The 15802-nt window shown below is 36.2% G+C and overlaps 1 protein-coding gene across 1 annotated transcript; it reads left to right on the top strand.

Moving 5' to 3' along the window:
• The first annotated feature begins 4476 nt into the window (after nt 1-4476).
• LOC134671532 (acyl-CoA Delta(11) desaturase-like) lies at nt 4477-7707 on the top strand. The gene is made up of 4 exons (XM_063529391.1): nt 4477-4678; nt 5192-5354; nt 6869-7042; nt 7272-7707. The coding sequence occupies exons 1-4, from the start codon at nt 4477-4479 to the stop codon at nt 7705-7707; spliced, it is 975 nt and encodes a 324-aa protein (XP_063385461.1).
• The last annotated feature ends 8095 nt before the right edge of the window (nt 7708-15802 follow it).

Below are 15802 nucleotides of genomic sequence, written 5' to 3'. Positions count from 1 at the left end.
TTTGTTAAATCTTGCTATTCTATTAAAGCAAATAACACCAAAGTAATCATTATAACCCAAAAATAGTAAAAAACCACCAATATTTAAACCAAATTTTAGTTTAAAATGTCAAGCAAATTTTTTAACATCTCGTTATTCTATTAAATTAATTATTCCACTTCGATGACCTTTTTCTAGTACATAGTATTTCGTTTCTGTAAGGATCGCAGTTCTAACCTAACCTAACCCACTTTTCTGATAGCGGTTCCGTTTTGTGAGGATCGCAGTTCAAACCTAACCCAACCCACCCAAATTACATAGAATTTAACGTACCTATATTAACATAACAAAATGTACAAATTTAAATAGAGATGCCTATTTGTCAAATTTGCGAAGTGATAATTTTGACCAAACATCTTTTTGGAATATAATATTAGACAATAAAAAACGTTTGCTAAATAAGTTTTTGTCCTAATAACATTTGACAAAGTAAAATCATGCCAAATGATAATTTGACCAAATAAATTATATGCGAAGTGTAACTTTGCTAAAGGTTCCTTTGGGAAATGAAACTATTGCGATAAGTTTGTTGGGAAGTGAAATTTGGCGAAATGTATTTGGCCGAAACGAAAGTACACCCATTTTCACAGATAAGAAATTTGCTGTAACAAAACAGTTTATCGTAATGTGGGCCATTATTTACGAATTTTGAAGGCATCATAGACAGTTTATGATATGTGTGTAGATAAAATATATTGTAATTGATTCACTTTGATTTCAATGATAAGTGCATGTAGAGAAATACCCGGCATAATCGGAGAGCGAAGTACACTGTTTTGCCTGACAGCCATATTCGAACAATGAGATAGGTAATAGATATTGAAACGACATGGAATAGATATGTCAGTGTCAAACAAGTGTCAAAAGTGACGTTTTTGTTTGAAGAAATGACAATTTTGACACTTGTTTGACACTGACATATCTAATCCATATCATTTCAATATCTAGTATTTGACGTATCTCATTGTTCGAATACGGCTGTAAGTCTACGGCTCGCTCATGCTTGGAAAGCAATTGAAATGACACGCAAAGTATCGTCGGCAAATTTTCACTTTTCTCAGCGATGTCATCCATCAAGTATTCGGGTGTAATAACCGATGACGCGTTTCATACATTATTTATGAGCCTATGTTGTTGTCTTGTCAGATCTCACGAAATTTTCAAATCGCAACGTCCTTATGTAATGTGATCTCTAATGAGATGTTAACTAATGAACCGATAGTTTTTGAGATAAGTATGCCTACGTAATCGTAACGATCATGAATTAAGTTTAAAAAAGAGGGTCAGACTGATATTTGAAACTTAATTGAGGTATAAGATTGACCGGACTGATAGCCCTTCGTTATTGTATAGAAATTAAAATAAAACATGCACGTTGTGGAAGCAGCGTTGAGTGACATTGCTCGACGTGAGAAAGCATAACGAATTAGGAGCTACAACTCCTCCATTTTTTAGATTCAGTGGAGAACGATAAAATGGGCATTTGAATTTTAACCAACTGATCAATAAATTTGACTGGTAGATAATGCCTTTTATACAATAAGTTATTGGTTTGTGCAATGAAGTTGAAATAAATAAATCAATTGATGAAAACTAAACAGAGGATTTGACAAACTGAGACATGGTATATCGGGGAGTAATGGAAATCGATTAAGAAAACTCAGTTTTTACAAACTACCTATTACCTTTGGCTATTTGGGAATCACGTACCGAAAAATGCAGAATGGAAATAAATAATCCACGAAGACGACATGGGACAGGGCACCAGCGGCCATTGTGGAAATTTTTGGGAAGTTCCGTTTTATTGTACTAATAGGATGTTCATAATGAAGCATTTACAGAATGTTTATGGTAATACAGCTTAATACTAACTCTTAATTCGTCCCAAGACGTATATAATGATTAATGTCAATTTTCTTAATTGATTGATTAAAAAGACTGATTTAGATAATATATGTATAAGCGTAGTATGTAGTTAATCGGCCGATTTAAGACTGGTTGTATTGTGTCAAACCATGTGTAAGCATTTAATCTTCTTTAAGTTACTAACTTGTTTGATAATATTTTCTTTTGCCTTAAAAAAAATGAAAAAGTAGTGACGGCTATAGTTATAGTAACTGCAAGTATCAAACGCAATAATTTGATGGTGAAATTGATGGTAGAATTCTCGCTAAATCGTTTATTTGTATTTTAACTGCCATCTGTTGTCCATACCTCGAACTAACTAGAGAGTATACGAAGAAAAATCTGTGATAATATCAAGTCAAAGTATCAAGTAGTATGTTATGTAAGTTGTAGCATTTGCTGCGCCATCTATGATGCGGGCACGGGATTTCACTTGAAAGGTTGCCGATATACCTTGTTAGTCTAGTCTAGTTAGAAATAAGTTAGTTTGCTTCAACGCTCATAGAGTGCGCATGACATGGCCAAACATACAGCCCTATTCGAACAATGAGATACATCAAATACTAGATATTGAAACGATATGGATTGGATGTCAGAGTCAAACAAGTGTCAAAAGTGACGTTTTAGCCTTGAAGTCCTGCGGCGGGTTTTGAAGTTCTATTCGAGTTTTATTCATAATAATTCATATCATATCGTGACTTGCCCATGTCATGATGTCATAGTAGATTCATGTAAGTATAAGTTGTGTGAAATTAAAAAAAAAAACATTTCTGAACTACCAAACTACCTTCGTAAGTCAACCAAGGTTAAATATCACTTAGGTATTCTCGATTTAGCCTTATAAGTATAATTACATTAATTACTTACCTACTTATTTATTCATTTAATTTTAGCTAATTTTAGTAACCGGCCAAGTGCGAATCGGACTGACGCCCCAAGGGTTCCGTTATCACACAATATTTTTAAATTTTTTGTTGTCATGCTTGACCTTTCTCATAGTATTGTCTCTGGTTACCGCGATAGTTACTCATGAACTAAAACTATTTTAACGTATTATACATATCTAGTGGCATCTATAATTACACGACAAAAAAGGGCGGTGCTCGGCTGGGTGCGTGCGGGCAAGGGCAGTATTTAATTGTACGACCCCTTACATCTTATCAAATGTCAAAAGAGCCTCTACCTGCTGGCTTCGGCTCCGCGCACGCCTCCCAAAGGTCCGGGACTCTCGAAATATGAAAAGACATTAAGGTAAGTACATACATTAAAATAATTAGAATGGTTCTGAACTTTTTTACTTATTTTACACCTCGTAAAAATTCATTCATACCTACGTATTATGTTTTTCTTTGTCTTTATGAAAAAACATGTATGCATGCATATTTAACGCAACTGATTAAAGCAATTAATTGATTATTTGCAGGTTTCATTGAAAATAGACTAAAATAATTAATTATGACCCGATATTCAGCATTGTTTATAATGTGGCAGGTATTTTATTAAAAACATGCAAAAGGGCCGTTTTTATAGAGTTCTGTAGCCAAAATGGCTAAAACGAAACCCTTATAGCTTATAGTTTCATCGTGTCCGTATGTTTGTCTGTCTATCCTTATGTCAGCCATTTTTGAACTTTGGTGTATTTTGTAAGCCGCTACTTAGTCTAAACATTAAAAAATTAAACATTTGAGGAGGGCAACTCATTTAAAACTGAATCTTTATTTAGGAATATTAATGATCTGTTAAAATTACTTTACGATTTCTGAGATTTTTATATTATGCGTAAGTTTTGAAAATAATCGCTTAAAATTTTCGAAAAACTTAAAAGATCGATTGGTATAAGTAATCATTGCCCTCCATCCTCCTACCTGTTAGCTCACCCCCATCCATCGGTACTTTTAGTATGTTGTTTAGTGACATTACTATGCTATAATTCGCTTAAACACGAATTAATTCTCCTATTTTTCCTTCGTTTGGTGGCCTAAAGATACAGATAAGACGAAACCCTCCATTATGCGTGATCCGGCACGCACTTGTTTTATGTTCTTCTATAAATACAATTTTCCGGAGATTTAGGTTCCATTGTGAAACAAGCACCTGGCATAGACTATTGAATCTACAAAAGGTATTTGTTACAGTAGGTAAGTGTTATTAATATAACACACGTTAATAACAAATAATGAGGCACCACGCAGACGCACGCACGCACACCACGCAGTTTTAAGGAACCTCTGAAAATCAGCGTCGTTGCACTATGTGCTCCGACACATGCTGAGTGGTATCCTCTTTGAGACAACAAGTTATAAAACCATGTCTTAGATATTTAATATCTGTTAATCTTAAGATTGTTGTGTCAAATAAATTATTTTCATTTCATTTCAGACACGATAAATTTACCCTATTTTACCCTTTTAGTTGCGTACCTAATAAATAAGCCCTTTTTTATAGCTTCCGAATTAACTATATTATTTTGAATTTCAATTTCGAGATGTTTCTTTGTTTCGTCAGATTTTTATGTTTACATACATTACAGGAATGGCACCTAATTTGAAAGAAACGGATTTTATACATCTACAAGCATACAAAGAAGTACAGGAACCGCTTAAGCCGAAGGCAGAGAAGCGGGAATACACTATACTGTATCATGTGGTACTACTCCTCGCATACCTGCACATCGGAGCGTTATACGGAGTGTACTTGGGTTTCACTTCCGCCAAATGGGCAACTGTAGTATTCAGTAAGTACACATTACTCAATTAAGGGGCCCACTGATTAACAGTCCGCCGGACGGTATCGGCATGTCAGTTGTTCGGAACTGTCAAAATTTTGTCCTAACTGACAGGCCGATACCGTCCGGCGGACTGTTAATCAGTGGGCCCCTTTAAGTTTAAGCTTAAAGTGTCATTCTAAGGAGCTTGCTAACTATGTAAACAAAAGTTACTAGTAAATTCATCATTCAGAGACATTTTCAATATGGCGGTTTGTTTACACAGTTAGTAGTTCCATAGAATGACACTTTACTTTGTGGTGCCGGGAAATTTGCATTTCGTTTACTTTGTGTATACCCTTCGACACTAACGAGAAACGAACCTTGTCATAATGAAACAAGAACTGAAGACATTATTTAAGTACCACGATTCATATTTATAAACCTATACAGTCTGCCGAAAACAAGTCGCCTCGTCTACCATTCTCTAATTTACAAGTCAGCGACCAAAAAGCTGTATTAGTTATATGTGTCCATTTCCAGACATTTTTGTCTACATAGCGGGAAGTTATGGAGTCTCAGCGGGCGTGCACCGGCTCTGGTCCCACCGCGCCTATAAGGCCAAGATGCCGCTGCAGATTATGCTCATGCTGATGCAATCCTTGACTGGCCAGACCACCATTTTCAACTGGGCTAGGGATCACAGGTATAGCACTAATTAAAATGAATGAATGATATTCTGGAGATACTCTTGAACGATTTCCTCAGGATATGACTTAGAGATCCAATTCACATCTAATAGATATCTTACGCTATCTAACGTATTGTAGCTCGGGCGATTTTCCGCAACTCGACGTCTTGCGCCTGTTTTGCGTGATAGGGGGTGGGCTAGTCTTGCCAGCCCAGCTCCTCGAGGAATCCTATCAAACCTTTGATGTTGAGTAGGACCTCGGGGAGGTCACTCGGGGATCCGAGATGTTTTGCCCTGTATGGGGCCAATCCGCTGCATTCCAACACCACGTGAGAGGCTGTTTCTTCTTCCTCCATGCATCCACGGCATAGGGGACTGTCTGTGACACCTGTTATAAAAAGATGTTTGTTAAAAAGTCCATGACCTGTTATGACACTGGTTACCATACTCAGTCGAACCTTTCCTAGTTGAAGGAGCGCCCTTGTGAGCTTACCGTTCATGCTAGGCATGGCCTGCTTGGCCTGTCTGCATCCAGTTTGGTTTAGCCAGTGTTCTGTGTGTAGTTTCCCTGTACGTGCCAGCAGCATTGAGCGTACCTTACTAAACGGTATCGGGAGGATCGGTTCCGGGCCTATCGCCCCCGCACCCGATCCTTGTCTGGCGAGCTCGTCCGCGGCGTCGTTACCTCGGGATCCACTGTGTCCTTTGATCCATTGTAAGGTGATCTTATTGTTCTGACATACCTCCATTAGTCGTTTGTGGCATTCGTGTATAAGTTTGGATGTGACTATATGGCTTTTTAGGGCCATTAAGACTGCTCTGCTGTCGGAGAGTATGCGGATGGAGGATCCTACTACCTTCCTTGCAGTGATGGCAGCCGCCGCGTTAATGATGCCCATGCACTCAGCCTGGAATACCGAGTTATGGGCTCCTAGCGGAGTGGTGATTGACATGTTCAGGTCTTCTGAAAAGGTTCCAGAGCCTGATCCGCTGTCTGTTTTGGACCCATCAGTGAAGATTCTCAGCTCCCGGGGATTGAGTCCTTCGTAGTTGTCGTCCTCAAATAATTGTATTTTGTACCTTTTGTCAAAGATGGCTTGTTTGTGAATTCGAGCCCCCTGTCTCCCGCTCGGGGAGGTCATCACACCACTCCACCCCGCTATCTAACGTAAAAGTGACATTGGTTGCCCGAATTTCGCTGCAAAAGAGAACTAGTTGATATCTAAACTATAACGTATCTAGAATGGATCTAGTACGTGTTGTCTTTTGTGAATATCTTGAAGTTCAAATACTGCAGTAGGTTACTGTCCCACCTCTAGGCAAAGGCCTCCCCTCCTTTCCTCCACTCAACCCTACCGTTTGTACTTTCCCGCCAATCCGGATAAAATGCGTCCAAGTCGTCCCGCTGTCTCCTTTTCTGTCTGCCTGAACCCCGGCCTGCGCCATCTAGTGTTCCGTAGGTGGTGGTAGGTGGTTGTGATGAGTGCGTTTACAGCTTTGCAATGTTAAATTAATATCGATTTTAACAGATTACACCACAAGTACTGCGACACTGATGCCGATCCTCACAGTTCAGCGAGAGGAGTATTTTTCTCACACATTGGGTGGTTATTGGTGAAGAGACACCCGGAATGCCTTCAAAGGGGAAAAGAAGTGGACGTATCGGATCTAATGCAAAATCCCGTAGTAATGTTTCAGAAAAAGTAAGTTTAATTATTCACCAGACATTTAGGCGCTTATGTCGGCTGTACACACTCGTCGAGAGCCTCTCACTGAGTCTCGGCACCCCTCCGATACTATACTGATTTAACCTCTCGTGTGCAGTGATTATTTTTTTCTAATATTGTCCTCGTACGCGGATTCGCGGTCCGCGGCATACGAGGGCTTAATCAGTCAACTCTCGAAAATAATCAGAAATTATTTTTGTTCCAGATACTACTCTATCCTCAGCCCTTTGATGGTGTTCATACTCCCGACACTGATTCCAATGTACTTCTGGAATGAATCCCTATCCAACGCGTTCCACGTCCATCTCGTCATGGTCATGACCGGCGCCAATGTTACGTTTTGTGTCAACAGCATCGCGCACGCTTTCGGCGACAAACCCTACGACAAAAATATGTCGGCGACAAAAAGTTTCCCCTTGTCGTTTTTCTCATCCGGAGGCCATCATAACTACCACCATGCCTTTCCATTTGACTACCGATCTTCTGAATTTGCAAATGATTATATAACATTTGCAACTGATTTTATAAATTTCTTCGCGCGGATCGGTTGGGCGTATGATTTGAAATACGCAACCCCTGATATGATCGCGAATAGAGCGAGTAGAACCGGGGACGGAACTTATCACCACCATGACGAGTGAAAAAAGTATGCTAATTTTCCAAACCTTCCTTAGGTTTGGAAAATTAGCATACTTTTTTGTTCTTTTATTAGCATAGGAAGACTTACATAGTAACATACCAACAATTGTGAGTGGGAGGTATGAATAAATGTACAGATTTGAAAATAAAAGTACTTGTTTTTTATTAACATGGAAAGCTGAGTCGGCCGGAAAAATCCGGCCCTATTTCTCATTACCATTCATTCATTATTTCTAAGTCGAGTACCTGTAGATACGAGTTCTTTAGACTCTAGATTTTAGTTGTTTTAATATTAAAGTGTTATTCTTATTAGTTAGAGTATTCTTAACAATATAACCGCCCTATTCCCCTAACCTGTCACATTCCTGAAAAAAAAACCATTTGTGTTCATTTACTTAAGGCTACACCTAGTTGATGAATAAAATATGCATAGGTATATTTAAGTATATTTCCGAATTATTTTTCTTATTTTCTGTCCACATATCTATGTAGAACTATAAAGAAACCTTTAACTTTACTCCTGGAGGAGAATGAGGTAATAAGAGTCAGCTGTTAATAATGTTCATCTTCCACATGGGCTAATTTTGAGCTTTGAACCATACCAGTATAGGGACAAACGATTATTGCCCAGTTAAATTAAGGGTTTCACCTCGGAATGAGAGATAATAAGCTGGAAACTCGTATACACCTTAGTTATGACATTTTAAAGGTTCTCTTAAAAGTCGACGCATATATCGTGTGCGCGTCGGAAGTTATTCCGGGTCAAAGGTCATAAAAACTGGTTATTCGCGGATATCAAGTTTCCTATAGCTCCAATTTTATTGACATGTAGGTAAGAATTGTAGGGCATACAATTTGCGACGAGTTAGGTATAAAACGTTTTTTCATGCCATTAGCCATTTTCAAGATATACGGCATAGAAGGCGCAGCGGCACGGGAAACGCACTATAACGCAAGGCGAGCTGGTAATCTGTGTGAATAATACGTTCTATAAAGTTTTTTAATCGTTAAAATGACACTTATGGATCACATATAGATTATAAAACAAATGTGGCCCCTCCTGTGGACAATAGCTAACAGCTTGTGTGTATGTATGTAATGATTTTATGACATAGTTTACTACAAAAAGGGTACCCCTTTATTGAGGTTTAATCAGGAAATTAAGCTTTATAGCCTTTAACTTAAGGTATTTCTACAGGAAAGAGGTAGATTTTAAGTACTAATAATACATGAAAATGTTTTCACATGCTTTTATTTAACTCCCGAAATCTCTATCTGTAGTTAAAATAGCGAGATGAAGTAGTTTTAAGTTCATTCTTTTTCGTTTTCTTTGTTAGAAAGTACATTGTTTTAGTTCCAAAAATAGATTCCCCATCCATAATTTATCCGGAAATGATATATCACATGTCCTAATATGTATAGCTTTAGAGAAATGATGCTTCAATTGAAGCGCGGCAGCGTCGAACTTAACCCCCCTCCCCCCACTAAATGTGCCGTGGCTCTCGATGTCTCCCGGTCAGAATCTACTTAGACCAGCTAAAAATCAACTGTGCCAAGTTTCAGCGCATAGTCACAAAATGTAAGGTCTCATTCACTATCAAACCAACTTATAGTACTTATGTCTGATCACTGCGCTTTCTGTGCCCTATATCTTGAAAACGGCTAATCTCATGAAAAAATGTTCGATGCTTAACGTGTCACAAATTTTATGCTCTACAATTCTTCCCTACATGTAAACAGCGGTGGAGTTATAGAAATCTTGATATTCGCGAAAAACCGATTTTCATGAACTTTGACCTTGAATAACTTGGGACGCGCACATGATATATGCGTCGACTTTTAAGAGAACCTTTAAAATGTCATAACGAAGGTGTATACGAGTTTCCAGCTTATTATCTCTCATTCCGAGGCTGACCCCCATTAAGTGCATTTATAAATAATGGCTTAAAGGTGACAGCTCATTTCCAACGACAGCTGCACTACTATTCATGTTACTATGGAAATTGACAATGACAGCGACGCGTTCAGTACCGGTGCCGGTAAGGTAGCTGCGGTTAGAAATCGAATGTTACCATTGTAGTTAAGTTTAGTTTCGGATTACGACTATGGCAGCTTTAAGGTAACGTTACTGCAAAATTACGTAGAGTTTCGTATCTCTGCCTGCGCTACCTATTTTCGCCTAGTTTGACATAAGTTGCCATTAACAAAATGTTTCTAATTTAAGCCTTAGTTATTTATAATCATGCATAATTAATAATAAGTATAAAACTGTTAAATACAAAGTATTTTTTACGGGCGTCAATATTCTTCGAACATTCTGCGGCACTTCACACAGTTGACCTTTAGTGAGGTTTTTTCGCGACGCCGACCACGTTTTTTTAAACCAGTGTTTTAACTTCAGTTTTAAACGGTGATACGGACCCGGTAATGTTAAACTTTTTACATGATTATATCCTACTAGCTGTTGCCCGCGACTTCGTCCGCGTGGAATCTTATCTTCAACATTTTACATCTTTAGTACTATAATTTTCATATCAAAGCAATGTTGAAATTAAGTACTTTCTTTTTTAGCAAGTTGTATGAAGTTTTAAGTCAAGTGAATTTTGAGGTTGGTTGCTGAAATTACTTTTCTTGTATTCTCATAATAGGTGCCTATGCCCTTATACAAAGATTCAAGTTCCGCACTCACAAAATATCTGATCTTCATACAAACTTTCAACCCCTTTCTCACCACCTTGGGGGATGATTCTCAAAAATGCTTGAATTAGTTTTTATGGTTTTTAATTTAATACCTTTTTTTGCAAATAGTTCAAGTTCCTAGCTTAAAATTAAATTTACACCCCAAGACGAACTTTCATCCCCTTTGTAACCCCCTTAGGGGTTGAATTTCCAAAAACGTTGCACTTACTTTTTTTTGTAATCGGCTATTATGTCTTTCTAAGAAGTTTCAAAGCATTTGTAATGGATTCAAACTTTGAACCCCATTTTAACCCTGTTAGGGGATGAATTTTAGAAATCGCTGAAATCACTTTTATTGTCTTCTAATAATATCCCCAAATACAAAGATTCAAATTAGTTATGGTCTTATTGTTTATGGCCGAACATTTATGACTTACATTAACGATATTAAAAAACTACAAATTAGATTAATTAAGTTCCTCGTTAGCAAAAAAGGTATGGAAGAATGCAACAAAGAGTATGATAAGTTATTCCCATTATGTAAGATCTTACCGGTACACAAAAAAGTTGAATATTTAATAGGTTTAGAGCATTACTACAGTGACGATCACAAAATAAAAATTAGCAATAAGTATAATACAAGAAGTGTAAGAGAACAAAAACTAATACAATTAAAAACTACAAACTATTATGGCAAAAGAATGTCGAAACATATAGTACCAAAAATATTCAACAACATTAGTATACTACGGCAAACTCCTAAAGTAAGCAAAACTGTATTAAAGTCTAAGTTAAAGGGTTTTCTGCTTGGTAATGAGACTAATGAGTCACCGTCAAATAGCTATAGGTAAAATAAATGCTCATTTGTTTGTTGCTTAATTTAGAGATTATAATGTAAATCACAGAAACAACTGTAAAATTGTTAGAATTAAGTAAATGGGTCAAACACGTTTTTAGAAAAGGTCACTTCTGTGGACAATACGATAAAAGTTAACGACTCTGGTACATATAATATAACCCGTTTTTCATTATTATTATTATTTATGACTTGAGTCTCAAGTACTAGATACTATAAAACGGGTATGACCCAAATAGGTTAAGTTACTTGCATAAAAAAGAGCGTATCTCGCCATCAAACTTCACAGTTTGGCGAGTTTTTATGTTATTTGTACAATGTATTTTAGTGTATTATGAATAAATAAATTAAAAAAAAAAAAAAAAAAAAAAAACCCGCGCTCGAAAAATGTATGATATCCATACAAACTTTCAACCCCGTTTTCACCACCATAGGGGATGAATTTTGAAAAACGTTGAACTTAGTTTTCTTGTATTTTAATTTAATACCTTTTTACAAAGTTTCAAGTTCCGAGCTTCAAATAATATTTGCACCTGAAGACGAACTTTCATCCCCTTTTTAACCCCCTTAGGGGTTGAATTTCCAAGAACGTTGCAATTTTTTTTTTGTAATCGGATTATTATGCCATTCTAAGAATTTTCAAAGCATTAGTAGGTTATCGATTCAAACTTTGAAACCCATTTTAACACTGTTGGATTAATTTTACAAAACGCTTAAATTACTTTTATTGTCTTTTAATAGTATCCCCAAATACAAAGATTCAAGTCCCGCGCTCGAAAAAATGTTTGATGTCTATACGAACTTTCAACCCCTTTTTCACCACCTTAGGGGATGAATTTTCAAAAACGCTGAAATTAGTTTTCTTGTATTTTAATTTAAAAAGTTTTTACAAAGTTTCAAGTTCCTTGCTTAAAATAAAATTTGCACCCTCAGATGAACTTTCATCCCCTTTTTAACCACCTTAGGGGTTGAATTTCCAAAAACGTTGCAATTACTTTTTTTGTAATCAGCTATTACGTCTTTCTAAGAAGTTTCAAAATCATTTGTATTGGAATCAAACTTTCAACCCCTTTTTAACCTTGTTAGGGGATGAATTTTACAAAACGCTGAAATTTGTTTTCCTGTCTTCTAATAATATCCCTAAATACAAAGATTCAAGTCCCACACTCGAAAAAATGTTTGATATCCATACAAATTTTCAACCCCTTTTTCACCACTCTTGGGGATGAATTTTCAAAAACGCTGAAATTAGTTTTCTTGTATTTTAATGATATATCTTTTAACGAAGTTTCAAATTCCTAGCTCAAAAGAAAACTTAAACCACATACAAACTTTCATCCCCTTTTTAACCCTGTTAGGGGATGAATTTTACAAAACACTGAAATTACTTTTATTGTCTTCTAATAATATCCCCAAATACAAAGATTCAGGTCCCGCGCTCGAAAATTTTTTTGATATCCATACAAACTTTCAACCCCTTTTTCACCACCTTGGGGGATGAATTTTCCAAAACGCTGAAATAAGTTTTCTTGTATTTGAATTTGATACTGTTTTACAAAGTTTCAAGTTCCTAGCTTAAAATAAAATTTGCACCCGAAGACGAACTTTCATCCCCTCTTTAACCCCCCTTAGGGGTTGAATTTCCAAAAACGTTGCAATCACTTTTTTTGTAATCGGCTATTATGCCTTTCTAAGAAGTTTCAAAGCATTTGTAATGGATTAAAATTTTCAACCCCTTTTTAACCCTGTTAGGGGATGAATTTTACAAAACGCTGAAATTACTTTTCCTGTCTTCTAATAATATTCCTACATACAAAGATTCAAGTCCACCACTCGAAAAAAAATTTGATATCCATACAAACTTTCAACCCCTTTTTCACCACCTTAGGGGATGAATTTTCAAAAACGCTGAAATTAGTTTTTTTGTATTTTAATAATATATCTTTTTATGAAGATTCAAATTCCTAGCTTAAAAGAAAACTTTAACCCCATACAAATTTTCATCCCCTTTTTAACCCCCTTAGGGGATGAATTTTCAAAAACGCTGAAATTAGTTTCTTTGTATTTTAATGATATTTATCTTTTAACGAAGTTTCAAATTCCTAGCTCAAAAGAAAACTTAAACCACATACAAACTTTCATCCCCTTTTTAACCCTGTTAGGGGAATGAATTTTGCAAAATCCTTTCTTAGTGGATCTTTAGACCTTAGAAGGAATCTAGTTGCCAAATTTGGACTTTCTAGTCCCAGCGGTTTGGGCTGTGCGTTGATTTAAGTCAGTCAGTCAGTCAGGTCTTTCACGTTTATATATATAGATAACTATCTATTTTTCATACAAAACTATTATTTAATGGCTAGCTTACGTTAAGAAGTCACAATTGGATAAAACGTTGGTGAGGGTACTTTGCTTCCATCTTGTTGCCAAATTTCGCCTACCCCTAGGGTTGACAAATTTTGGTACCACATTAATTGGTGGATGACATTATTTTTTTCCAAATTTAAATATTTTCTTATGTTTGGTTTACGCTATATGCAAATGTTTATTTCTACTCTTACCGATATTGAGTAGGTACCAAATAGGTATTTTTATGTCTCACTTTGTGTAAATAAGGTTGATTTGATTACGATAATAACAACAATTTTGCAACAATTAAACAATTTTGTTAAAAATATATTTTTTTTAACTTATAAACCATTACTCCCCTTTATTTCGCATGTTGGTTAATTTTTGGCAGCCCTAGCTTCATTATAGAAAATGTATGAAAACAACTTCAGACTGTTACCAAACTTCGCCTACTACCTCGTTTTTAGTGTTCCGTACAAAACTTTGTTTACGGAACACTTATGGGATCACTTCGGTCTTGCAAATCAGTTAAATACGTTTTTCTAAGAGACCGTTTCACATAGATACCTAAAATTTGGAACAGTTATAGCAATTACCACCAGTCATATTGTAAATAAGTCAAAACTGCTTATTTCTTATTAAAGGGGGAAATTTAGGGGGTTGAGAGGGGTAGGCTGAAACTTTTTTCATTTGTAAGAATCGTGTGGGGTACCATTAGAAAGCTTGCAAAAAATTGAGTCGATGGACTGATTTTGACTTCATTTTAGACTGCAATAGTTTCGTCAAAAAATGCATTTTAGTTGCAAGTTTTCATACAAAAATTTTCACCTCTGTCCTGGCGATTTTCGCGAAAACTATAGCTAACAGGCAGCTGACCAGTCAATACCCAACTTAAAGAAGCATGGAGACGGCGGGAAAATTATCAGCTTAACTTTATCTTTATTAGTTTTTCAACTGCAGCTTGACCTTTGGTTGCTTAGGGCTAGCTAACTGATGCTTACACTGGTCAATTCATATTAGGCGAGAAACATCCTTAGTTAAAACTTTGGCATTGAAATTTATGACTTATGTCTTTGACACAAAGTTTATTTCTGCTTGCTTATTTTTGTGGGATATTTAATTTTATCTCAATAGCCTACTATAAGTATGAGAGAGATCTACAAAATACGACCTTATTATATTGCAAATAAGTTTCAATTTCGAACGGGCTTTCCACCCAATGGACTAGGCATCTCAAAAATCTGAAAAATTCAAATTAAGAATTCCGTTCTTGACTGTCGTTGTGTTTTTTTTCCACAATAGGACACAGAGTTAGTAAGGCGTATAGAGATAATAAAGTCATTTAATATTTATGAACAGCTTTGGCCTCATGTATAGATTTTATTGAGAGTATCTGATTCGTCGAAACAATATACACAATATTCCTTTTCATTAAGTACCATTACATTTCTGTATTAATTGTATAATTATAATATCTATTAATTATATTCAGTACTTATGTATATTTTTGAACGGATCGGTGAGCAACAAGATTCAGGGCTATAACCGCGAAAATAGAAGTTCGCAAATTGTGAGCATTTTTCTCTGTCACTCTAATTACGCCTTCATTGGAGTAAAAGAGAAAGATCCCCGCAAATTGCGAATTTCGGTTTTCGCGGTAGCCCCTCAGTCCTGTTACGAGAAAATAATTTTGGAAGACATTAATAGTATATGACAGTTAAATATCATAGTTTTTAGAAACAAAGGTAAAATTGACGAAATATTTAAAGTAAGCCGATCTTGTTTTTTAGCAGTTCTAAATAATATTAAAGTCTATATATATGGCATAGAACTAGAAACAAAATCAAATAAAAAATAATAATGAGTTCTAAATTCAAATTGAAGGAGTATACATTTAAGGTATTATAGGCCAAGCGCGCACCACGATATTAATTTTTGCGACACGATTTTAGAATCACGCTGTAATATATCGCAGAAAATTCACTGCGTGCACTGCGACGAAAAAGTCGACGATTTGTTCATTCTCAACATGGATTTCGTACCAGTCGCTTGTCATCTTGTGGGTGGACGTCCTACGCTGCGCTTGACGGACTAGCCGTGGTCTCCACTCGAGCACTTTTCGACCCCATCGGCAATCTTAAAGTATCTGCCGAAAACAAATTGGCTCATCTACCATCCTCTAAGTATTTACAAGTCAGCCACCAAGAAACTGAATTATG

Source organism: Cydia fagiglandana, chromosome 15 (genome assembly GCF_963556715.1).
Source record: "Cydia fagiglandana chromosome 15, ilCydFagi1.1, whole genome shotgun sequence".
Taxonomy (NCBI): domain Eukaryota; kingdom Metazoa; phylum Arthropoda; class Insecta; order Lepidoptera; family Tortricidae; genus Cydia; species Cydia fagiglandana.
This window is presented reverse-complemented; position numbering and strand designations above follow the sequence as displayed.

Coding starts and splice junctions, on each gene's coding strand:
- LOC134671532 (XM_063529391.1), top strand. CDS start 4,477: ATGGCACCTAATTTGAAAGAAACGGATTTTATACATCTACAAGCATAC. Junction 4,679..5,191: donor ATGGGCAACTGTAGTATTCA/GTAAGTACACAT, acceptor GTCCATTTCCAG/ACATTTTTGTCTACATAGCG. Junction 5,355..6,868: donor AACTGGGCTAGGGATCACAG/GTATAGCACTAA, acceptor CGATTTTAACAG/ATTACACCACAAGTACTGCG.